Here is a 24,638-nt window from a genome sequence, read left to right as displayed (position 1 = left end):
GCTACAATGACTTTTCCTTTAAAAATCCTGTTTTTCAGTCTGATTTTTCACAGTTGCTCTCTAGAGATTGCTAGAGAGCGGTGATAAGATAATGGGAGCAATAAAGAACGTTCCACATTCTCTATGTGCTTGTACTATTAGATGGAATAACTTGGTTTCCTTTAACATTTTAATGTAAAATCCTTTTGGATACATTTCATATGTAGTTGAGTACTAGCTGAATATTCTTTTATTTATGATTATTACTTATGCATAGCCATCATGAGCATATTCTCTAAACATGGCTCAATGTGCAAGATAAGATCACATAATATTTTATGTTGAAAAGTAAATTACATTGAATATAATAAACTAAGATTGTTACTCATTGCACTTAAGTTTAAAATGTTTCCTTCTTCAATTAAAACGAACAACAAAAGCTAAATTTCACATTTGGGAAATAAAACCAACAAAATAATAAAACCATTTTCCTTCACAAAATATTTCTGTAACACTTAGATTCTCTGCAGTGGTACCAACTGACTCATGAGCTTTGACTTTTCTTTAACAATGACACAAATGTGTCATGGCTGAAATAAAAGGAGTTCATAACCATGTACCTTGTCGTGTCAGTTTTTATGAAATTAGTCTCACAATTATACATTTCAGGTTTAGTTCACATGTGACAGGTGAAGTTGTTCTTTTCTTTTGTACCCACAAGCCTTAAACTACAGTTGCTTAATTTGTCTTTTTATGCAAATGGGTACACCAGGCAACAATCTATTGTCTGTGGGAGGCCCCCTGATGTTGGTTAGAAAACAAGACCAAATCATGACTGTTTCTCCTGCTGTACCAGCACCAGCTTCCATTACACTCCTATCCCTTTCCACAGAGGAGAGGCTACTTGGGAGTTTAGCCAAGCTTGAAAGTATTACGGTATTAAACGCTCAAACTTTTTTCCAGTAATCTAGATCAAACAAATATACATTGCTCTGCAAGGCATTGCTTTACATTTTTGCCAACACACTTACAATTAAATCATCATGTTTCTGAATAGCTGCTTCCAAGTCTCTCAGCTTCCCCGAACTTCCTGTAAACAAGGTCACAAAGGACTGAGCAGACTCCAGCAACTGATCATCTGCTAGCTGGAAGGAGAGGCGGTCAGGGCGGAGGTAAGTAGCTTGATTTGCTGTGTATTTGTGGAGAAACACAGTTGACTAGCACACACGAGTGACTGCATAGCACTCTGTTTGCAAAAGGAGTCACTCTAAAACAGGAAGTCAGGACCAGCTGATTCTGCCGGAAACTAAAACTTTTACACATCAAGGAGCAGCATCCATTGTAAGTGATTCATCAGCATTTGAAATTGCTTAAAATCCTTTTGACTTTAATATCACTTTAAGGCACAACTACAGTCCAAACTTTCTTTTCAATTATTGTACAACATGGAAAAGGAATAGAAACTCATCAGGTTTACATAAATCAGGTTTTATTGCTGTTTCTGTAGAGTTTGGAAACATATCCTTTCTTAGATGTGTAGCTACCAAGATGGCAAGTGTGCAAACATCTCTATAACAGGGGCGCAAACCGTAATGAAACATTTACTGCTGGGGGATAAGTATGATATGTTTTTATTGCCGTCTATCTTGTTGGCGAAATCTCTTTACTTGCGGTTTGCTCATCAAGACAGGAAGTAAGATGAAATCTTTCCAACAGGGACATAGACAGCCAAAAAAACCTGGCAGATGTTACTGTTCCCCCCTCATTGTTTTGCCTTCAGTTGGGCTTTAGGAGCATCTTCTACCAGTTGAGTGACATAGGAGGGTTAATTCATGCATGCGTATGTGACTACCAATTAATATGTGTGGCAGCCTTATGCCTTCCCAGGAAAAAAAGATGTCAGTCTTTTTATAGCTTAAAGTAATACTAAGATTATGAAGTGCTGGTCTCTTCCATGTTTTATAGGGCCTAATCACCTGTAGTTTTGCCCGTCATCCAATTTACTGAGCTAGTGTGCTTCTGATAAAAATCTTTCTGTTGTGGGCATGACAAAAGGACTGACATAAACTGAAGTTTTTGCATATCTCATGGGATTACATCTGCATTTCTTAGGATTCCTCATTCAAGAGATTTTTCTCACATGCAAATGTAATCAAAAATGAGCTGTAAACTGCACACCAAATGGCATATTTATAAAGGTCTAAATGTGACATTCACCAAACTTTCACTGCAGGTGGATCAATCACTGTAACTTAAAACACAGGCACCAGGAAACTTTACCTGCAGTAAATATTTAGTGAATGTCTCATTCTTTGGTTTATAAATATACCCCCCAAGTTTACATTCATTTTCATCTTCCTTTAGCAAATGGGATGGAGCTTTATGTCTTATTAAAAAAAAATTTAATAGAAAAAATAACATTCTGACTAGACAACGGAGTCCCTGCTGGGTTTTCTCAGCTGATGTTGCAACAAAATTCAAAAATGAACACTGCAGATTACTGACCAATACATTAAACTGAAAATGTCAGAGACATTACACAACTAAAAGTTAGCTGAGTTTAGGGAACCCCCAAATTTAATCTTATGGATTTTCAGTAGGGGTGCACCGATATCCGTTTCGGTATCCGTGCCTATACTGGGCATTTTTATGAGTACTCGTACTTGTGAAAATGCCCCGATACGAAGCGCTGATACCGTCGCTTTAAATTTTTTAATACATTTGGCTCCCGTAAGGTCCCGCATTTGCTGGGGACCTTGCGGTCGGCTGTTTACAGCGCCGGCCGCACATCTCCTTCCCGCCACCTATACCCGCACAGCCTCCTGGGTGAGAAGATGCGCACTGCCCTGGTGAGCAACACAGAGTATCTAGCTTCATATTATTCTGTATTGTTGGGATTTGTAGTCCTCTATAGCTGGGGTTCTGCATTGCTGTGTAATGCTGGGATCTGTAGTTCTTCTACAGCTTGGAGTCAGTAGCAGAACTACCAGGGTCTCAGCTTTTGCAGCCCCTGGTAGTAGGCCCTGACACTTTGCCATTTTCCTAAAATCATTAGTCTGTATTGTTTTAGATAGACTGTCGCATGACACAAAAAAAAAAGTATTGGTAAATTGGTATCGGCGAGTAATATAAATGATTTATTGCTTAGCAGTGGAGACCTGGCCACAAGCTGAGTGAGCATATGTGGTTAGTTTACATTGCATGTCTTAGTGACAGGTTATCTTTAATGTGTACTGCAAAAATGATAGCTTGCATGTGTAAAGTGTGTATTTAAGTGATTGAACTTTTGCAACTGATATGACAGGAGAATGAAGTGCAATAATTAAAGTGCAATAATTGGCTGAGGCAGCGGGTAGTGAAGCATGAAGAATGGAAATGCATGTCAACCTTTTCCAATGATGATGTATCATGGAGCTAGAGGGGGCTGCCATATGGAGCCAGTTAGGCTTTGCAAGGTTTGCGTAATAACTTGTCATATTTGATTGTGTCACTCTTGTCCTTAAGGTACGTGGCAAAATCTTACACACCGAATATGATATTAGTAGATACAGAAGTGTCAGTTTTTTCACATAATAATTTAGCAAATGACAGCAGTAGAAAAATGATTACTTTAATCTCTACAAGGATAGCAGTTGTTTACCAGACTAATATTTTACATTTCAGCTTTGGGCATATTGATTTGGCATTGCATATGATGCTAAAATCATAGCTGTATTGTTTTTCTAACACACTACAAAAAATAAAGTATATCATTGCTGATCGCTTTACAAAAATTTGGATTGATTGGCTTCCATGCTAACCCAATGGATTTCACAGATTTTTTAAAATCTTTGACCCAGAACAAGCATGCATGTCAGCAGTCTGTTATGACCAACCTGTAGAAGACACTGCTCCCTTCTGGCATTCAGCCATCAAGCCCAGGGAAACACGGGGCGCCCACTGACGGAGCACGTCCCCACTCTAAAGTACAAAAGTCCCAGAGTCCCAGTCAGCCGCTCACCAATGAAGTCTGATGAATTACCTCTGATCCGCACCCTCTATCACCTCTCACCCTACACAGGCTTAATTGAACAGATGACTGGGACTCTTGTCAGAAGTGTGGTTGCAGGGGGCAGGATAATAGGAGAGGGTAGCATTGTGACTGAGAAGGTATGCATTGGGGGGTGAGATGGCTGGGGGAGGGGATGCTCTGGGACTGGAGAATTTGGTGGCTGGAAAAGGATAGACTGTAATTTATTGGCAAGAAGGATCTGCTGTCACCAGGAGGTAGCGAAAAGAGGGATGTGCTGTAACTCAGGAAGATGTGTTCGGTGTCCAAGAAAGGATGTGGTGTGAGAGGGCAGGGTGACAAGGGAAGGATGCAGTTTCTCTGGGCAGGGTAAGGTGGTCAAGGACAGATAGGCTGTGTTTGGAGGATAAGTGGCAGGGAGGAATGCACTAGGGAAGGGGTGTGATGGTCATGAAATATTATCCCGGAATCTATCAGAGTGGAGCGTGGCATGGAAGGATTCTCTGTGCAGGGGTTGATATAAAACTATAGCATTATTATTTGGATATCTGCCTCTGATATAGAGGCTTGGGCAGTGTCATTAGGACTCTTAATGTAATCTGACCATTTACTTATTTTTGTTTTTATATTTACTGAAACGTTAAATAAAAATGGTTTTTGTAGTTGGTGGTTACAGGTTTGTTTACATAATCAAGACGTAAAGTGGAAGTAAACCGTCTCAACAAAAGGGAAATTTTGGGCACCCAGTATTTTTTTATTTTTTTTTGCCAAAATGTGATGGTATGCACCGCATATTTGCATTTTTTTTTGCAGACTTGCCAAACGTATCCCCTCCAGCACTGTGATGTCAATACTCCCCCCTGTCGCCTGTACTTCCATTTTCTCCCAGACTTCCCTGTTTGAAGACTTCTGCCTCTTTTTTGACTGGGTCTGGATGACGTAACTTCCTGCAAATGCTCATGAGAGTTGGAGTAACTCCCATTTTGCCACGTACCTTAAGGACAAGAGTGACACAATCAAATATGACAAGTTATTACGCAAACCTTGCAAAGCCTAACTGGCTCCATATGGCAGCCCCCTCTAGCTCCATGATACATCATCATTGGAAAAGGTTGACATGCATTTCCATTCTTCATGCTTCACTACCCGCTGCCTCAGCCAATTATTGCACTTTAATTATTGCACTTCATTCTCCTGTCATATCAGTTGCAAAAGTTCAATCACTTAAATACACACTTTACACATGCAAGCTATCATTTTTGCAGTACACATTAAAGATAACCTGTCACTAAGACATGCAATGTAAACTAACCACATATGCTCACTCAGCTTGTGGCCAGGTCTCCACTGCTAAGCAATAAATCATTTATATTACTCGCCGATACCAATGTGGTCCCAGCACAGAACCATACCTAAACTAAACTGTGCATGTTTGCTTATTTGCATGCACATCCTTTTCTTCCTGCTCATGTATGCACCCCAGTGGTTGTCCTTTAAACTGCATATCTCTATTATTTGGCAGAGAGGCAATTTGAGCTTGTCTGATCTACAGCTAGCCATGGAGCGAGAATGTTCAAATCTGTATATGCAATATGATCATAAAATATGAAGTAACTAAAATGTGAGTCATATCAAAATAAGACTTAGAAAATGTTAAAAGAAATGGCAACTGCTCTAATGAATTTAACTTTTTAAAGTAAGGTGTAGGGATGCAACTAATGATAATTTTCATAATCAATTAGTTGGCCGATTAATTTTTTCAATTACTAAAAAAGAATCCTAAAGTTAAATACCATCTTTAAAATGCACCGCACTGGAACACACGGCATTGCGGTACCGCACATTCTGGTGCTGGCGGGAGGCGCACCTCGTGCACCAGAATTTGTCAGGCCGAAACCGAAAATGACTATAATTTTTGTTTTGTTTTTTTATAATTGAGGGGCGGTGTTATTTCTTTGTTTTAATTTTTTTAACTATTTTTTAAATTATTATTATTTTTATTTTTTTTAAACTTTACTGTTAGAGGCTTTTGGGATGTCACAGAGAGGGCACAGAGTCCTCAATCTCTTTTTTTCTGCACCCCAGCACTCAAACAGGAAGCACTCAGTACAGAGGCTTCCTGTTCCTAAATTGAGGAGATAGTGAACAGATACTATATCCAAAATCATGAATGAAAAGGAAGTGATGTAGAGCACTTCCTGTTCATTCATAATCGTGGACACAGTACCTGAATACGATGTCTTCAGTTCTTTACAAACATCGTAGTGATCAGTACTGATCACTGTGATTGAATATTACAGGGAACGATCAGCAAATATTCAACATATGTGCTGATCATCCCACAGATCTTCTTCTTGCACTGCCCCACTCCTGACTTGGCCATGTCACTGCACTCTCCTCCCCGCTGGGCGCTGGTAGGTGGATCCGCTCTGTGTCTCCTCCAATCCCTGCCAATACAAGTGGGGGGAGAGCAGCGGGGATTGGAGGGCTCCCAGCTGGGAGGAGAGAGCTGCGGGAGCAGAGCCAATGCAGTGGCGGGTGGGGGGAGGTTTGGGGGAACTTTCCTCACTGCTGGGGTCTTCTGCCAACAGATTAACCTAATTAGCATAACTCTACGAGGCCAATTTGGAGGAAAGAATGGAAATGACTGAAATTCATTTGTGTTCTATCCTGCGAAGCAGATGAGGCAATAGCGTCAGTGGAGGAAAGACATACATTAATGTACTGATTTCATGGATCTACTAAGGCATCCACCACATCTGCCAATGGATCCCTCGCTGTGGACAGAAATCAGTCCACCTTCTTGTTGTGACGAGAAGCCAGAAGATCCACATCTGGCGTTCCTCATCGGTGATAAATTGGTGAAACACCTCTGGGTGGAGAGGTCATTTGCCTGGATCCAGATGTGTGCTTAGAAAGTCCACCTCCCAGTTTTCTACTCCTGGGATGTGCACCGCTGAAGTTCCTCCCAATCCAAGATTGAATCTACTTGCATCGCTGACAACACACTCCTGGTGCCTCCCTGGTGATGTATGCCATCGCCGTAGCATTGTCTGACTGAATCCTAATTGGACACACAGAGGGCGGGTCCAGTCAAACACCACCAGATGAATCACCCTCAAGTCCAGCACATAGATTCCTCTGGAGACCAACAATCCTGCACAGACATATGATCCAAGAGACAGTCCCATCCCACAAGACTGGTGTCCGTCGTGACAATCTTCCAAGTTATGGGAAGATATTACTTTCCCATTGTCAGTGCAGGGGATGTCAACCTCCACAACAGAAACATCCTGGCTGGGGCACTGAATGTCAACATTTTGTCCAGTGATAGAGGAAACATGTCCCACGCTGTAAGGGTGTTCCTCTGTAAAGTCTTGGAATAGAACTGAGCAAAAGGTACCACTTCGAAGGTTGACGCCATCAATCCCAGTATTCTCATGCAAGTTCTCAGAGAGGAACGGCAATGTGATTGAATGGAACTTGATCCCACAACGTCAATATTTTGTTCTAAGGAAGGAACATGCTTGCTTGAAGGGTATCCAGCAGCATCTATACATTGAACTCCAAAGTAGGAAGAGACTGTTTGTTTTTGAAGTAAAAGGTTGTCTAAGTATCCGATAATCGGAAAGGCCCTTGTGACGCAAAAATCCCCAACCGGAGCAAGATCTCTGTTAAAAAAAATAAATAAATCTCGGAGCCAAAGGCAACCCCAATGGATGAGGCAAATTGATAATGAAGGTCACGTATTGCAAAACGAGGGAAACGCTGATGAGCTGGAAATACAGAAATGTGCAGATACACATCCTTTGTTTGTGGAAACCAAAACAATCTCCTTGTTTGAAAGGCGACAACCAACCGAATGGATTCCATCCGGAATTTGAATATTTACAAATGCATTGAGTGCTTTCAAATCTAGAATCGGACAAAGTCTTCTGTTTGGTTTTGGAATTCGTAAACAAATTTGAGTAAAAACATTGAAAATGATCTGCCAAAGGAGCAGGAATAATAACACCTGAATCCAGCAAACCTAGAACTCCACTGCACTGCTAACAAGGATTGTTCAACGCTGCTGAGACATATAAAGCTGGGACGCAAAGAATCGAGGTGGAGTAAGGTGACAATGTGTTTTGAAATTTGAGTTTTCCACGTCTCCACAAATTCCATCAGTTTCCCCCTCCCAACAGATCTATAAAAGGTGGGATCAGATCTTCATGTTAAACTGACTTTTTAATGGCCGAGGACATCTAGAAGGTTGAAAGATTTAAAAGTGTAAGCTGTCTTTTGAAACTGGGATCTAAAGAAAGTGGAGCAGGCTTTATGACCTTATTATTCCATGTCTGAGGTAAGTTTTACCATCACCTAGTAATAATTCAAGGTAGCTGTAAAAAGACAGCCTCCCCTTTTTTGCATTGGGTTTTCACTGACCTCAAATCAGATAGCTCTGAGTATCTGGGACAGACAGACTCACGAGATAACAGACGACAAGCATCAAGAAACATGAAATTGGATAGAGTGGGGTTGTATTTGAACCTCTGCAAGGTCTTTCAAAACTAGAAATACTGGTCTAAGAGGGATGGAAACATGTCTTATGCAAGACCAGAAAGGCCCTTTTAGTGGAAGTGTGATTTCTGCCTAAGGGAATATTACTACTCACTAACTTAAAGTAACATTGAAGGCAGATTCCCCGCCCCCAATGCTGCTGTAAGGACTTCCCTTATGTGATGCCTCTTGATCCGAACAGCTGCTTCCTTGCATTCATTTTCCACAGTCCCTCCAGCGTTGGTGCCCGTTTTCTGATCCAGCGCATGTGCGCGCTCCCGGCTACATCCACTGAGTTTGTGTCGCTCTTCCTCTCTCCCCTCAGGGGATCTTGACTGTGCATGTGCCCACCTACACTTCATCCTTCACAGCGTTTGGGAGTCAGGACTTCTGCAGCCGGAGCGAGCGCCACTGACACAGGTAAGTTAGTTGGTATTTGGCAACTTCTTTTTTTTGTTGTTAGGGTATACATCTACTGCTTACTAGTGGTAGATATATGCAAAAAAAACAACTTTAATTCTACTTTAAGCCAATGCTACATTTATCTTTTCATTTTTTTTTAGTCTGTAAATACAGCAAATAAGTGGTAATTGTGCATAAACTTACACACATAATTGCTACAATCAGCTTTTGTTCCCTAAAACCTTGCCTTACTCAACAAATGAAACGTGTCCTTTTGCTCTCTTGCTCCCACAGCCCTGTGAAATGTAATTATCTTGATTTTGTTACACATCAGGAAGTATCATCCATAATTATGTCTTTACATTGTGCTAATTAAAAAACAGAACATGACATTTGTATGCTCTTGTCTGACATAACTGTTCAATGCCGTTTTATCGTATGCAACTTTCTTTAGAGTCCTGTATTTTACATAGACATTTACAGTAACATATGTTGTTTTTGTTTTGTAAGGAGGTAAAGTAATCCGTGATGGACTGCAATCTCAATACAAACTAGAAGTCCCATCACTGGAGCCATTTTTTAAAATGTATTTTATTTTTTATCCGATTAACCGATTAATCGAACTTAATAATCGGCTAACTAATCGATTTTGAAAATAATCGTTAGCTGCAGCTCTAAACCAGTCACTAACAAAAAAAAAATGCAATGTCAAAGGCTATCCTACAGTTATAAGACTTTTGAATGGGCAGTTATTTAGATTTTACTTATTTTGATTCATATATAAGATGTGTTCGTGTGCTTCTGCTTTTTATTGTATAGATTGTCTATTTATGTGTTGCCTACTTTTGTGCAAAACAGAGAATGCATGCAAGTAGACTTTTTTTGTACTTTTAATTTTTTTTCCGTACTTGTTCTTTCTGCATATGACAATAAACTGTGTAGGCAGATCCAGTGGTATAGCTAAAATGAGGTACGGATCTCATACACCCAGGGTTACTAACGAACAATGTTTATCAAACTTGTTACCACTAAAAGTTATATGTGCAACTCATGGTACGTTTCATATGATCAGTGAGTTGTAGAATATATATTTAAGAAGATAGAGAATGTGCTCTAGATCAGTGGTTCTCAACCTGTGTAATCTCAAGACCCACATTTGTCCTTGGTCATTAAGTCGTAACCCAAGTTGCAATGCAGTGTGGGCTGCTGTGATGGAGCTCCATCCATATGTGCATCCACTTATTCTGGCACCTCTACAGGGTGTGCAAGGAAGCTGTATGTTACATCACTCTGGTCCAGGCACCTCTACAGGACATGTGAGGGAGCTGTAAGCAATGCATGTATGGATGGAGCTCCCTCACAGCCATACCTCCAGCCCACCCCACCTCAAGCTGACACTCAGCACTGGGCAGCATATTTTGAATGGCTGCTTGGCATGAGAACTGACAGTCTTGCGCTAGGGGGAGGCTGAGGAGCCTCTCACCTAGAAAAGTGGAAGGCACGCGGGGACCCATTGAACACGACCCACTTTTGGGTCACAACCCTCCAGTTGAGAACCGAGGCCCTAGATGACATATTTAAAACCTAAAATTTAGTAATTTTATTTTTATTGGATACAGCAGCAAACACATTAGTTACATATAATGGTGTGTACACCATCTCTTGCAGGTTGCTGCAGGAGCCTCCAGATAGTTCCTGTTCATGTCCAAGGGTGTGCATCTTTACCTGTACGGATATGCCAGTTCAGGTAGCGTGTAGCCACTTGCAGCTGCTTTCTGTCATATAAGTGTACAGGCAGCTACATGCAGCACCTGTCCCTCCCAAGTGCAGGTCTCTGAACAAATGTGCACTCTGTATGGCTCTGCACATCCCTGTAAATGAGGCCTAAACCAATGCAGCTGCTTTGTAGAGCACCACTGCCATGTGTTGTGGGGTGCTGTGTTAAGGAAAAAATAGCACAGCTGTGATTTTCAGTGCGTTGGAGTAGAGGTTTATGTGGAAAGCAGTCCGATTGGAGTATCCACTCCTTTTATTGTATTTTCAGATAAGTTCAATAAAAATTAGAGTGATGGCCTAATAGTAAAGCACTGCTGATGTATTCTGTTTCCTGTGCATTAGATCTGTGAAGGGCTTTTTAAGCCTTCTATAAAGCTATTGCCCATTTCCATGGCTTTTGAATGTTTGTCACCCATTTGTGCTTCATCCTTAAGCCCATTAGCTTAGATATAGCTGTTTCTGTCACACGCCTCCACATACTGAGGCTGCCAGTACTGGAGGTGAGAGAAGACAGCTGACGTGAGCTCACAATGTACCTTACTAAATGAGTGCTGTTTTGTTATATTTAGATTTTGTTTTCTTTGACTAAGATGTTTACAAGATTTTATTGGAAAAGAGTTTTGACTGCTCAACGCTCAGGCATCCTTCACCCCTTGTATATGGGCACTGTTGACTGACTTTTATTTTTTTGCAAAGTTTAAATTACGACTTGATTGTATACTCTCCAGACTTTCTAATATGCATTTGTAGTTAGTAATTTGTCACTGTTGATGGAGGTAACCATTAAAAACAATTTGCTAATGCTAACATTCTATGGATTATTTTTAGGCTCTGCATATCTGTGCCAGTCTTTAGATTTAAGGTTTCAAACAGCTGACAGGAAATCTATTGCAGAACACTGCTTGGTTGCTGTCAAGCTGTACAATAATGCACATTAGTATACGAAACAAGAACTGATGCTGGCTACTTCTGTATGTAGAACAGACATACATTAGACATTTGGTTAGTCTGTACATAATGCTGAAATGTTTATTCTTCTCATTGTAATAATGGAACAAAATAAAAGAAGGTGTTACTGGATCACACAGAAACCAGTTACCTTTCAGCAGTCACGTCTCTAGTGCATGGTTGAAAATGGAAGGGGAGAATCTGGTAGTGCAGTTGCCTTTTTGTCTCTGCAATTTATTCATGACACCCACATTATTTATTGTATTATTTAGTTCTGTTCAGAATAGTAGTTTAGACCATACCGTCCAACTGTCCCTCATTTGAAACCAAATCCCTCTGTTCCCCTTTCCTCCTCAGTTGTCCCTTTTTTTTGGTCCAATGTGGAAATGTACTCTATAACTACCAAAAGTGTTAGTCTACACTAAATCCTTTGTCATATCTCTTAAAGTGATACTAAACTCGGGAGTTAAATCTTAAAAATGTATTCAAGTACCTTTAACTATTAACAAAAATGTGGCTTATTTGTCCATCACTCAGGTGCAGATCCTCAAATCATCTCTGAATTTGTACCGACACTGCCCTTCCTTCTGGAGGATGGCTACTTTTGTTCCCCATGATCCTTGTGGGTGTTGTAAGGTAGACACTACTCCGAGCTCGCTCCTGTGATAGACTACAATATCAATACAACTTAGTAAACCAAACATGAGATTGGAGTCCATCACAAGATGTAAGGTGAACAATCTCAGTTAGTTTAGTTGTATTGGTTTTGTAGTCCATCACGGGAGGGAGCTTGGAGTGGTGACTACTTTACAACACCCACAGGGACAATGGGGTACAAAAGTAGCCACCCTCCAGAAGGAAGAACAGTTTCAGCATGAATTCAGAGATGAATTGAGGTTCTACAATCGAGTGAGACACAAATACATTTTTGTTAAAAGTTAAGGTACTTTGTTTTAATTTATTTTTCTTAATTTAATTCCTTAGTTTGGTGTCACTTTAATTATCCTGATTACGCTTTCAAAGATCCAGAATAAAGGAAAAGTGATGGAAAAACAATTCTGGGTTTAACCAGTTACTTTTGGCTTCAAGATTCTTAATGGTCTGCATCAATGGGGGGGACAGGGGTGTGTCTGTCGCCTAAGTACATTGATCTAGAAGGTGTCCCTCTTTTTCATCTTAGAAACGTGGGTGGGGTATGGTTGTGGCCTTCACAGAAGTGCATTTCATTCTAGACACCAGTATGATAGAAGTTGGATTGTACGCCACAGCTTTACAGTGCTATGAAACCAGTCGTCATTTTTCAGAAAAGTATAATGCTAATATTTGCTCACTGATCAGATGTAGCGAGTGTTGTTGCTGAAAATGTTCAATGTGAACAGTAAGGAGGTATCATCTAGTAAGCAAACAGCCTGGAAGCTGCCATCTGCTGTTATGATTCTGTGTAGAGACTCTGTTGGCACACATATTGTGCATGAGTGCCTTTACTTGTTATACAATTTTGTGCAATTCCATCTGATGGTATTTAGAGACACTAGCCAGTTAATAATCGGAGGATTCCCTTTTCCAAATGTTAATACGGACCTAATAATTTCTACATCTTCGCTTTGTTATTATTATATCTCTAGCCCATGTACTTTTTTGCTTTTCCCACCCCAAAAGGTGTATGTGTCAAGCTACTTCTTCACAGGTGCAGCCTAGCCGTTGCTACATACCGGTAGTACACATCTGTGTAATGCATTGGTTTGTGCATAACAGTCGCAGTTTACCTGCACAGTGAATGTATGCTGTAATGCACATGGCAGATACGACCTTCCCAGAGGTGTACTTCCATGGCACCAGAAGTAGATGCCATGCTGTGGTGTGCTGCATTTTACTGCCGTACTAAGTTTTGCTAACTTTTTATGTATTGTAGGTACTACAGTGCAACAATTCTGCAGATGTCAGGTGTGGATAACGACAGACTTGCTATTTGGCTTTCAGCTATCACAGCATTTACAAACTTCAGTTTTACACTTGTTGGTGTTTGGCTTGTAGAGAAAGTTGGTCGCAGAAAACTTACACTTGGAAGTCTTACAGGTATGTGGCTATTTTGGCATTTGTGAACAATGTTTTAAAGAAAATATTCATCTCTCAGTCTTGTATATGAAAAACTCTTTTCTGTATAGCTAAAGTATATTTTTAGTTTATTTTTTGAAAGCATATAGCCCTTTATGTATAAAAAGTTGAAGTGGTAGCCACAGCCCTCTGCAAAAATAAATCCCATACTTTTATTTTTGCATGATGTTCCTGGTAATTTCCTATGATGTTTGCATAACTACTGCAAAACGGACTACGAGCGTGTAGGCTGAAATGCTGTTACTTTTATGCAAGATTGATGATTAATAAAACAATTTTGAATTTCTGTGCAAATGTTCCCTCATTTATTACTACTTTGACCCTAGGCAGAGGGATTTAAGCTGAGCACTGATGTGGTTAGTGTAGTGCGGTATGTAGAGTGGTGTACTGTTTTTGTGTGCTTTGCTATTTTTGGAGATCATCTTTAATCTTCTGCCATCCGCCCGTTAAGAAAAAATGGACGGACGGCAGACTTGCATCAACGGCTTTTTTTTTTTACCTGCTTGCGCAGGAAAAAAAATGCACGGGCAGATGCGGTAAAAGCTTTTAAAGCGTCGCCTATGGCCAATTTTGGGTAATGTAGATTTTTGAGGTTTCGCGCGCGTGTGCAATATTTTACCAAAAAATTGGGTAATAATCAATGTTTTAGAATTTAATATAGGGGAAACAGTGTTTTGTTTTTTCAAATTTTCTGTAAATTTTCCTTAATATAGTTTAAAAAAATACCACCAAAAGAAAGCTCTATGTGTCCCCCAAAAACGGTATAAAATGAATTTCAGTACAGCGTTGCATGACGGAATAAATGTCAGTCAAAGTACCACAGCGCTGAATAAGGAAAAATGGCCTGGATGGGAAGGGGATTTAACACCCCGGACTTCAAGTGGTTAAACAAAGACATAGGTCAATCTCAGGTCCTCTTCCACCCCCCAGTCAGAACTTGGTAGCACCAGCTTTGGCTGCAGTTATAGCTGCAAGCCTTTGTTCCTACCACAGATTCTTAGTTGATCTGAGGTCTGGGCTTTGGCTGGGCCAGTCTATGACATTCACTTTCATTGGTTTAAACCACTGCATTGTACCTTTTGGTTATTCTGCGAATAGGTGAACTTCCGCCTCAGTCTTTTAGACTGAAATACCACTACCGTCCTGAACTTGTTTGTCTCAGGGCAAAGAGCAGTGTTGGCTTTCCTACATACATAGGGGGACAATCAATTTTGTTGCATTCATAGGGGAACATTTATCAATTTTGTCGCACAGCAAGGCACTGGAAAACAGAAGCAGTGACACAGATTGTGTGACAGACGTTTACAGCTTCATAGCTGATGGAGTCATAAATTCCCTGCAACAGAATGAAACATGACTACTTCTTTATTGTGCTTAAGTTTAGCTTAAAAATCAGTCTCTACTTCAGTAATAAATCTTTCTCAGACATTTGAAAATCTGTTGCAGTTGGCTGCTCAGGGATACAGGTATAGGGATCGTAAATACATAGGAAAACTGTTGCGATTTGCTAAATGGTAAGGGGATTTCCTGCCCCTACCTAATGTATCTGTAGATCAGGCGTTGATAGTAATTCTTCCCAATGGAACATAGGTGGGGGGGAAAAAAACTTGACTCGAGTTTTAATTATTCCCTACGCCAAAAAAAAAAAAGCTTTTGGGTTTAGATACACTTTATCACTGGCCTTATGGCTCTAGTTTAAATATTGTTCCAGGGTAAGGTCAAAGTTTGAGATCTTGTTTTAGAACCCAAAGCTGATTGGTGCTTCTCCACAAGTTTGCCCCGAGAGTTGATTTCATAACTCCTTGGTCTTGATGGTGCTGTTTGTTTGGATAATTACTGGAGCCTTCCAGAAACAGGTGCAATTATGTTTAAACCATTTGACCCTTTGATTGCACAAATGCTGGCTTCATTTAACAAATTAGCCATTTGCAACAAAACATTTTTCTTCCACTTCAACATATATACTATTTTGTGTAAATCAGTAGCATACAATTTCAATGAAATACATTTTAATTCCAAGTTGTTAGATCTATAAGAAAAATCTTGGTGTGGGTTGTAAATACATGCACAAAGCACTGTACATCAGTATGTGACATTTGCCCAAATGGCTGGTCTGGGTGTGTTTATTGGGTGCTGTGAGCTATATTTAGTCACTTATACCTAATTATAACAACAGTCTGCAAACATTTAGTGACCAATACTAAGCTCATGCACAGCTGTAGTATTAAAATTATATTTAAATGTTTGCTGATGTTGACTGTGAAATAATTATTGCTATACTAACTGTAAATGTTTTTAGGTACAACAATGGCCCTTATTGTCCTTGCTCTGGGCTTTCTGTTATCTGCTCAAGTCTCACCACCAGTTACCTTCACCCCAACAGACCCCCAAAGTCAAAACTCTAGTTGCACAAAATATAGGTGAGTGTTCAGTGTATGTACCAGTTGTTTTACTTCTGTATTGCTATCATACCTCTACTGTTTTACAGTTCCTTAGTATAGAAAGCTATAAATAAAGAAATGTTTTAGGAACTAATATTTAAAGGGTTTTTTTATATTTTTTATTCATCAAATCAAAAAATAGACAAGTGGGAATTAGTGTGTTTATGGGTAAGGTAAGAAGCTGTCACTATAATGTGAATGTTCCACCATTCCAATTATCTAATTGGAATTAAACCCAGCCTCCACTGTTGTCCAAAGGAAGCACACATTCTCTAATAATTACCTGTATGCTGGTATGCTCCTGAATTTATTCGCACCCCCCCACCACTTCCACAGCACAACGACTTATTTGGGGGCTCCCAAGTTTCAGATTTGACAGTTTTAATCCACTGGCCTCATTTTAATTCCACACCTGTCCATGTTCTAACAACAACAGTAAGCCAGTACTGGTAATGTATTTCCCCAAATGTTAAAGGCCTCAGTTGTGCTGTAATAGCCAACAAAAACAAAAAGTCATTCAACAATATAACTTCTTATTTTTACAGCTTTTGTAATGGATGTATGCTGGACCCCAACTGTGGATTTTGCTACAAGATTAATGGATCACATGTTTTCGATTCATCATGTATCCCAGTTGACCCAAAAAGTACAGAACATTCTGCATGGGGCAGGTAATATATTTTATTTGTTAAACTAACATTATGAATGTATTGATTTACATTTAGATCGTCTTTTGTTCATAGAAGAACTCTAGCCAAAACAAAACCATATCAAATTTATAGCCATTTAAAAGATAAAACCAGCTTTTTTTTCAATAATGAACCCAGATCAAACAAATCTACATTGCTCAGCAAAGCCTTGCTCTCCATTTTTGCCCAAGTACTTACAACCATCATGTTTCTGAACAGCTGCTTCCAAGTCTCCTCTCAGCTCAGATTCCCTGAACTTCCTGTCTAGGGAGGGGAGTTTTTTGCTGTCTGTATGTTTGTGGAGACGCACACAGCTTACTAGTACACACAAGGATTACTTCATAGCACTCTGCTTGAGAAAGGAGTCACTATAAAACAGGATATCAGGGCCAGGGCACTGGAGACAAGCTTGCTGCAGGAAACTAACTTTTTTAACCATTAAGGAGCAGCATTCACTGTGAGTGATTTCATCAGCATTTGAAAAAGTTTAAAATCCTTTTGACTTCAATATCACTTTAAAGATTTCTGGATTTTGTTCTTTAATCATACCTCCTTCATACCACATTGGAGAAGTCACCTCTATTGGTTAAAGCAAAATGGCAATCCCTTATACCAAGTATGTTCCCCCCTATATTTTTTTCACTGGCAATAAAAAAAAAAAACCTCACTCAGTTGTATATTTTCCACCAGGCCTACTTGTCTACCACCTGCCTACATAAGATGGGTTAAGTACTGCAAATTGTTTAAGATGTAGTCATCCACAAGTGGGTTTTGTACACCTAATTTGGTGCTGCCCATTGATCTTTGATTTCTCCTCTCCATGCTGAAGCTCTCTATTCTGTGTACTCCTGAGACTTGCATATTTGGCATGCTGGATAACACATTGTGGCCACTTAATGCTATCAACTTTTTGAGGGTTGATGGACGCAAAATGATCACCGTCCCCTTCCACAGTGGCCCAATGGTTATTATTGACTAACCAAGTTCTTTCCTATGAAAAGGCAATTTATAATAATATAAATTGCCCTCTTAAATGCCAGAAAATCTAGAATCCATAGTATAAATCTACATTTACCCACATCTCAGAGTGACGCACTTTGGTCAGTATACGTTTGTGTAAGCTAGGGAATGGCTGCCAATATTTAGTGTCCCTGATTTCTCGCTTATGCTCGGTTTGTAAAAAAAAACCTAATGCGTTTTTTTAAACTACTTTATATATTTTTTTGTACTTTTGTTAATAAAGACATTGTGCAAGAACTGTAAATTATTTATCAGAAGCAACATTGGTATGTTATATGAATTTTCTGAGTTCGATAAACAGAATATAAAAAAAAAAAGATTTATGGATTACACCTAAAATGCATGGCTGTTAATAAACCATGAAAACTATTTGTGACATGATGAATTTCTTTTCTTTCAGATGTACAAATGAATCCAGATCCAAATCTGGTTCATTTTGGGCTTATAATTACTGTCCAACATCATATTCCTGGACTGTGCTCATTGGATTAATTCTGTATTTAGTCTTTTTTGCACCTGGTAAGTTATTATTATAACAATTAAACCTACTGAAAAAGATTGTCCATTATCATATGACTCGTTCAAACAAGGTCCTTTTTGGGCATTTTCTAAGAGTCCAAGTTTGAATGTCTGTTCTGGTGGTAAATTTCAGGGGATAGAACAAGATAATGTTTTTGAAGTGACCCTCTAGGAGGAAATTGAAAACAATCTGCAGAAGCTGCTGCTCTTACCTCTGCCTTTCCACCCTTCTTCTACCAGGATCTGTCGTTAAGCATTTGCAGGGTTTCTAAAGCTGGCTATACACCAGTGGAAATTGGTTTGAAAAAAAAATCTTTTTATTACGTGTATTCGATTTACTAATAGTTAATGGGGTTAAATCCACAATCGATTTCGACCAAAGTGATGAAAAAACTAAGGAGCAGGATGAAAAGTTTTTCTAACAGTGAATTCCAAAATGCAATGTTAAAATCAAACAGAATTTTTACTGGGCACTGTGGCAGTGTAGGGGAGGAGACACCTGTCACCGGAGGCTGGGTCTGCAGTGCGGTGGAGGAGTAAGCTGTCAGAGGAGATTGAGCTCCCCGCACCGCTCGCTCAGCCTCCTGTGACAGCGAGTCAGGATGGAGAGCGGTTTTGTTTCGGTTTTGAAATGTTCATTGCGGTGCACCTAGTATTTCACTAATGGTAACTCTTGCTTATGGATTGTCCATTAACTTAGTATGAACTGGCCAGTAAAACGATTTCTTTACTAAAAACTCAGTTTGTATGCATTTGGTCTTTTGTCGATGTATGTTTGACACTGAATGTTTGAATGTTTCATAGGAATGGGACCGATGCCATGGACTGTCAACTCTGAAATATACCCCCTGTGGGCAAGAAGCACAGGAAATGCGTGTTCTTCTGGAGTAAACTGGCTATTTAATGTGGCGATTTCACTCACATTTTTACATACAGCGGAGTATCTTACATATTATGGTAAGGACATCCCAAACCATTCTCTTCAAGCCAATAAAGTGTTCCTTGTGTGTTTTTTTTTTGTTTTTGTTTGAGCAATTCATCCATCTCTCTTGCATTTCCTTGTTACTAAGACGCTCTCAGCTGATGTAAGACCAGGTAATGCATGGAGGAAAATAGAACAGTGATTAAAAACTTTGACATGCCTTCTAATTTGGCAGGATTAGGTCTATTTTACAGTCATGCTCAGTTTTGAAGGCAAACACAAAAATGTCATATGCACATTTGGAACCACCTCCGCTCTCGCACCTGCATACCCTTTATGGACCAGAGCAATTTTTAATTTCTGCTGTGGGCCTATTGATTCAGCAATACCTTTGTAATTACTTGTAGTGACTCTAAACTAAAAAGAAGTCAAAGGGGGTGAACATATTGTTTCAAATTTACCTTTCTAAATGTTTTTTTTTTCTTCTCATTATAACAAATATTTATCTCCTAACCATTCAAGCTAATGCTTATACTATATTATGAAAAAGCATAAAACACGGAGCGCCATCACGGAGTGTAGATTATGTATTAAACCACAGTTGAAAAGCAAATTTTATGTACTCACAAAAGCTCAGTCCTGAACACTTAATACACAGAAGCCTGCAGGAGCGTCACAATAACAATCAAGGGAAACTCTCCTTACTGGCATAGTTCATAACAGCCGCCGGTCACAATACTGTCTGCACCGGCCGCTACATCTGCATTATAATATGAAACAAAGGTAGAGAGAAAAACATTTGGTGCAAGGGAGATTGTTCATTCCGATTGATGTTTATGTTTAGTATAGAAGTCATTGCCATAGATACTCGGATGTTTTGGTTAGGTTGAGCAAGGCCCATAAAGAAACTTACTTTGACATTGGATGCATTTTCCTGAAATAAATGTGAATATAATTTTTTTTTTCTGGGCAGACAGACTTTAGCTATTTGAAAATAACAATAATATACCTATAATATATAATCCATACAGTATATCACATTTGACACCTAGTCAAACAAAGCCTTGCTGCTCCTTGGTGGAAGCCATGCATACAAAAAAAAGTAGATGAGTGAACTAAAGTGGTGTGGCAAATGTTTTGTAGGCAGAGCCAGCTGTCACTCACGCAGCTGGGCGGATCCAGACATAATTGAGCTTAGGGTGAGGGGAGAACGCTAGTTTGCGTCCTCCCGTTACCCTAAGGAGAACTATGGGGAAAAGCCTTAACCCCATAGTTGTCTTTTTAAAGCATTTCTTATGTGTATGTAATAAAAGCACCACAAGTCCAGTAATGTAGTTGTTAAAATATTTAGTTAAAATGCTGCTAGTGTAAATTCTTAAGCTTCAAAGGCAAGGCATTGATAGGGATTGACATTAGCTCATAATCACTGTGAACCCTGCATTAATATAGCAATGTCACTATCCTTGGAGAACACACAAAAGAAGCACCGCTCCTCCATAGCTCAGGGAAGGAATGAGTTGGGTGCTTGCAGCTAGGTGTATATCCTCCCTCCAATATGAGCCCATTCAAACGGAATAAAAGCTGGCCACACACTGGATTCTGTTGAGTAGTTTTTTTTTTTTAAGCTTGTACCACATCACTGATGTCCCGCCCAAGGTTTTACCCACTTATGGGCTTTGTCGTAGAGATTTTCTTCTGTTTGTAATGTTACCATCTTTGCTGATTTGACTGGGTTGATTTAATTACAGAAGTGAATACATTCAACAGAATGTAAAGCTATGATAGATAGTCACCCTCGGCTTATATTCGGGTCAATACTTTTTCCCAGTTTTTTGTGGTAAAATTAGGTACCTCGGCTTATATTCGGGACGGCTTATACTCGAGTATATACGGTAGATAGATCATGGGTAGAAAATTCTGCTGTTGACCATGTAGCTGCAGATATCTGCTCCTTGACCTGTTCCTGACCTAGTGACCGTTTCTGTGCAACAGAATAATATAATTTGTGCTAGATGACTAAAATTTATGGTGCAAAATAATAAGTGCTGTCTCAGAGTTACTAATTCCCTTTAAGAACAGGCATAACAAGGCACTTAAACTATTTCCTTCTTGTGCCATTGTTTTCCATCACTAATGTGGATTTCTGAAGTGGTTAAAATGCATTCAGCCCATCTCTGCAATAAATAAGGTGAGCAAAGATGAACATCTGTGTTTGATCACAATAATATTTACAGTAATTACTGAAGATTTGCAGACATTCCCATAACTACGCAGGTCTCTGTTGTACAACTAGTCAGTGTTTTTGACGGCTGCCACTTTTGTATTTTTTCAGCTTTGTATTGGAGGCTTTTCTGTATTAGGTAAAAATATTCAGCTATAGTGAGACCTGAACATATTTATTATGCATGCATATAAAGATATTTATTATGCATGTATATAAACATACATGCATAATAAATAAACAGGATCACAGCATCCATCGTCGCATTACAAAATACTTTATTCACCATTTGGAATCTTCTCTATGGTATATTTCTATTTAACCCCTTTATGACTAACGATGTACAGTGTACGTCGCTAGCATCGGGGCTGCTTAAACAGAAAGCCGCCAGGACTCTGTTTAAACTTGTAAAGCCGACTGTTGGCTTTACAATAGAAGCGATTTCTGGTGATTCAGCTGTCGCCGGATCGCTTGTATGGCCCGGTGATGGGGTGTGTGGCCCGACACCCCCGCCGTGCTTCCCGGACTCTGTTGCCCCTCCTACGGGCCCGGGACTGGCTTCTCTGGTGTCTGCCGGGAGCTGGGGAAGAGATGGACAAACCTCCATTCGTCGATCCCGTCCCCGTTCTATGGGACCGGGAGATTGCATCACTTCCGGTCCCTGGGCTGTCAGTTCTGGGCTCCTAAAGCCCAGCTATAAGCTATTGAAGTGCGATCTGCACTTCAATAGCTTATTTGCAGTGTAAAGGTGACACTGGTGGTCTTTTGGACCCCCGGCATCACCTTTAAAGAGTGCCTGTCACCACCATCTGCTATCACATGGGGGGCTTGTAAGCCCCCCTATGTGATAGAAATCAAAGTAAAGTAAAAAAATAAAAATAAATAACCGTTTTTAAAATCTAAAAATAATGTAACACATTTTTTAAAGTCCCCCGCCCCTGTGAGCACGCGCGTCGCCGCGTAAACACGCGTTGGGTGAACCCATGTATGAAAACGACAAACGCGCGACACATGTTGGGTATCGCCGCACACGCCGGAGTGAGAGCAATAATTCTAGGGCCAGTATTTTCGGGTATCTCTAAATGTATGACCTGTGGGGTCTTTTAAAGCGTAGTTTATGGACTTTTTGGGGTACTAAAGTTTGCCGCCGTTTCATTGAGGCACACAATTTTTAACCTGGGCATGTTGGGTATCTATTTACTTATTGTAACCTCATCTTTTATATTGTATTTTTACAAAATAGGTATTTCTCTCCCGTTCATTGAAGGACACAGGCAACAGATCATAGATCCTGAATGGTAGGGTAATATAGCCACCTGCAGGAGAAGGACGCTAGGCACAAAACTAAAGACCAATTACAGCCTAGGGGCGGCCCCTGCCGGTGGCCAAACCCCCCACCTGCTGACAAGTCTCCAGTTTTTTGCCTAGCATCAGGAGTAAGGAGCTAAAATTTTGTCTCTGAAGAATTATTTTCCTTTCTTCCGTTTGATTAGATTTTCTTCTAGCAAGTGTCCCCAGGGCGACAGGCTGGATGACTGTAGATCCTTGTAGTCTCCCCTGGGTGACAATCAGACATCTGGGCCGGAACATATGCTGAGGGTCTTGAATTACTGAGGGTCCCTCTACCCCTTGCCTGGTGGTCTCCGGTCGGTGGGGTGTTTTTTTCTGCGGATCGCAGGGATGACTCTCCTGCATTGCCTTGTGAGGGTTGTGGGCTGCGCTCTGCGGACCCCTCTAGACCCCCTCTTTGTGCATCCTGTACGCCTGCTCTGCCAGTCACCCGTGCGTTCCATCGGTTGTGTCGGAGTTGGGGGGTGGGTGGTACCGCATTGTCCCTGGTATATTTTTCCTCCTGCCATGGATGGGTTTGTGAGCGCGCCTTGACGCAGCGCCCACCTAGGAAGCCTTGTCAGGGGAGTCCGATGAGGAGGGGGAACTCTCCTCATCCTGATCCGGGTCCTCATCCGACCAGTGAGGATGAGGACCAGTGAGGCTGCGTCTACGCGTCTACGCTCCTGGTCCAGGAACGTGTGACGGTTTCAGCGCTGGTCCGCGCTGTCAGGGAGACCCTTAGAATTGAGGATGTTGCCAGCACTTCCACGTGCAGTTTGGGACGCATAAGAGCAGGCATTCCGCCAAGGTGTTTCCTTACATCTCCTTTTTTGATGAATTCATTTATAAGGAGTGGAAACGGCCTTCCAAGTCCTTTGCGGTTCCGAAGCGGTTCTCCGTTCGCTACCCCTTCAAGGAGGACTTTGTGTCTGAGTGGTCTTCCCCACCGCTGGTGGACCCGCCGGTCTCTCGTTTGAACAAAGCCACGGTTATTCCGGTGGAGGATTCTCCGTCCTTTAAGGATCCTTCGATAGGAAGGCTGAGGCGCTTTTGCGGTCCCTGTACTCTGTCTCGGGCGCTCTCATGCGTCCGGTCTTGGCTTCGGCCTTGGTCTCTCAGACTCTGAGTGGGCTAAAATGTTACATCAGGGTCTTGCGGAGGAGAACATCTCCCCCGCCTTTGTGGGTATCCAGGGTGTCGGTGTCAGCGGTGACACTTCGCCGTTTGCTCTGGCTTAAGTGCTGGTCGGCGGCCCAGGCTTCCAAGAAGGCTCTTCAAGAGTTGCCCTTTACTGGGGACCATCTGTTTGGTTCCACCTTGGATGAGATCATTAAGGATGGGCAGCCTCGGCCTACCTTCTCCGCTCACAAGAGGCGTGTTCGCCCCGCCCTCCGACAAGGGCGGTAAGTTTAACAAATTCTCCTCTTCCCAATCCTCCAAGCGTCCGTGGCAGCCCAAGTCTGCCAAGCCCGCTGCCAAGCCCCAGTCCGCATGAAGGTCGGGCTCCGGGTCCCAGGGTAAGGGGCCGCCTTCGGCTCTTCGGGATTTTTGGCTGGCCCACGTCTCCGACTCTTGGGTCCGGGAGCTGGTTTCTTCGGGCTACAAGATCCAAGTTTCTGTCCAGTCCGGGCAACAGTTTCTTCCCGTCCAACACGCGGCTGTCCCCTTCGGGGTTGGCGGATCTCCATCGCGCAGTGGCGGACCTTTGGTCCCAGGGGGTGAT

The 24,638-nt window shown here is 41.0% G+C and overlaps 1 protein-coding gene across 1 annotated transcript in view; it reads left to right on the top strand.

Moving 5' to 3' along the window:
- Positions 1-24,638, top strand: part of SLC2A13 (solute carrier family 2 member 13) — a 137,372-nt gene that overhangs the window by 107,275 nt on the left and 5,459 nt on the right. Inside the window, exons 5-9 of the mRNA XM_018552510.1 lie at positions 13,569-13,732; positions 16,071-16,191; positions 16,758-16,883; positions 18,322-18,440; positions 19,245-19,397. Of these exons, the coding sequence (XP_018408012.1) occupies positions 13,569-13,732; positions 16,071-16,191; positions 16,758-16,883; positions 18,322-18,440; positions 19,245-19,397 (683 nt within the window). The remainder of the gene's footprint in view (positions 1-13,568; positions 13,733-16,070; positions 16,192-16,757; positions 16,884-18,321; positions 18,441-19,244; positions 19,398-24,638) is intronic.

This window comes from Nanorana parkeri, unplaced genomic scaffold (genome assembly GCF_000935625.1).
Source record: "Nanorana parkeri isolate BGI_ZX_2015 unplaced genomic scaffold, ASM93562v1 scaffold90, whole genome shotgun sequence".
NCBI lineage: Eukaryota > Metazoa > Chordata > Amphibia > Anura > Dicroglossidae > Nanorana > Nanorana parkeri.
Note: the sequence above shows the minus strand (reverse complement) of the source record. Positions and strands in the feature narration are given on the sequence as shown.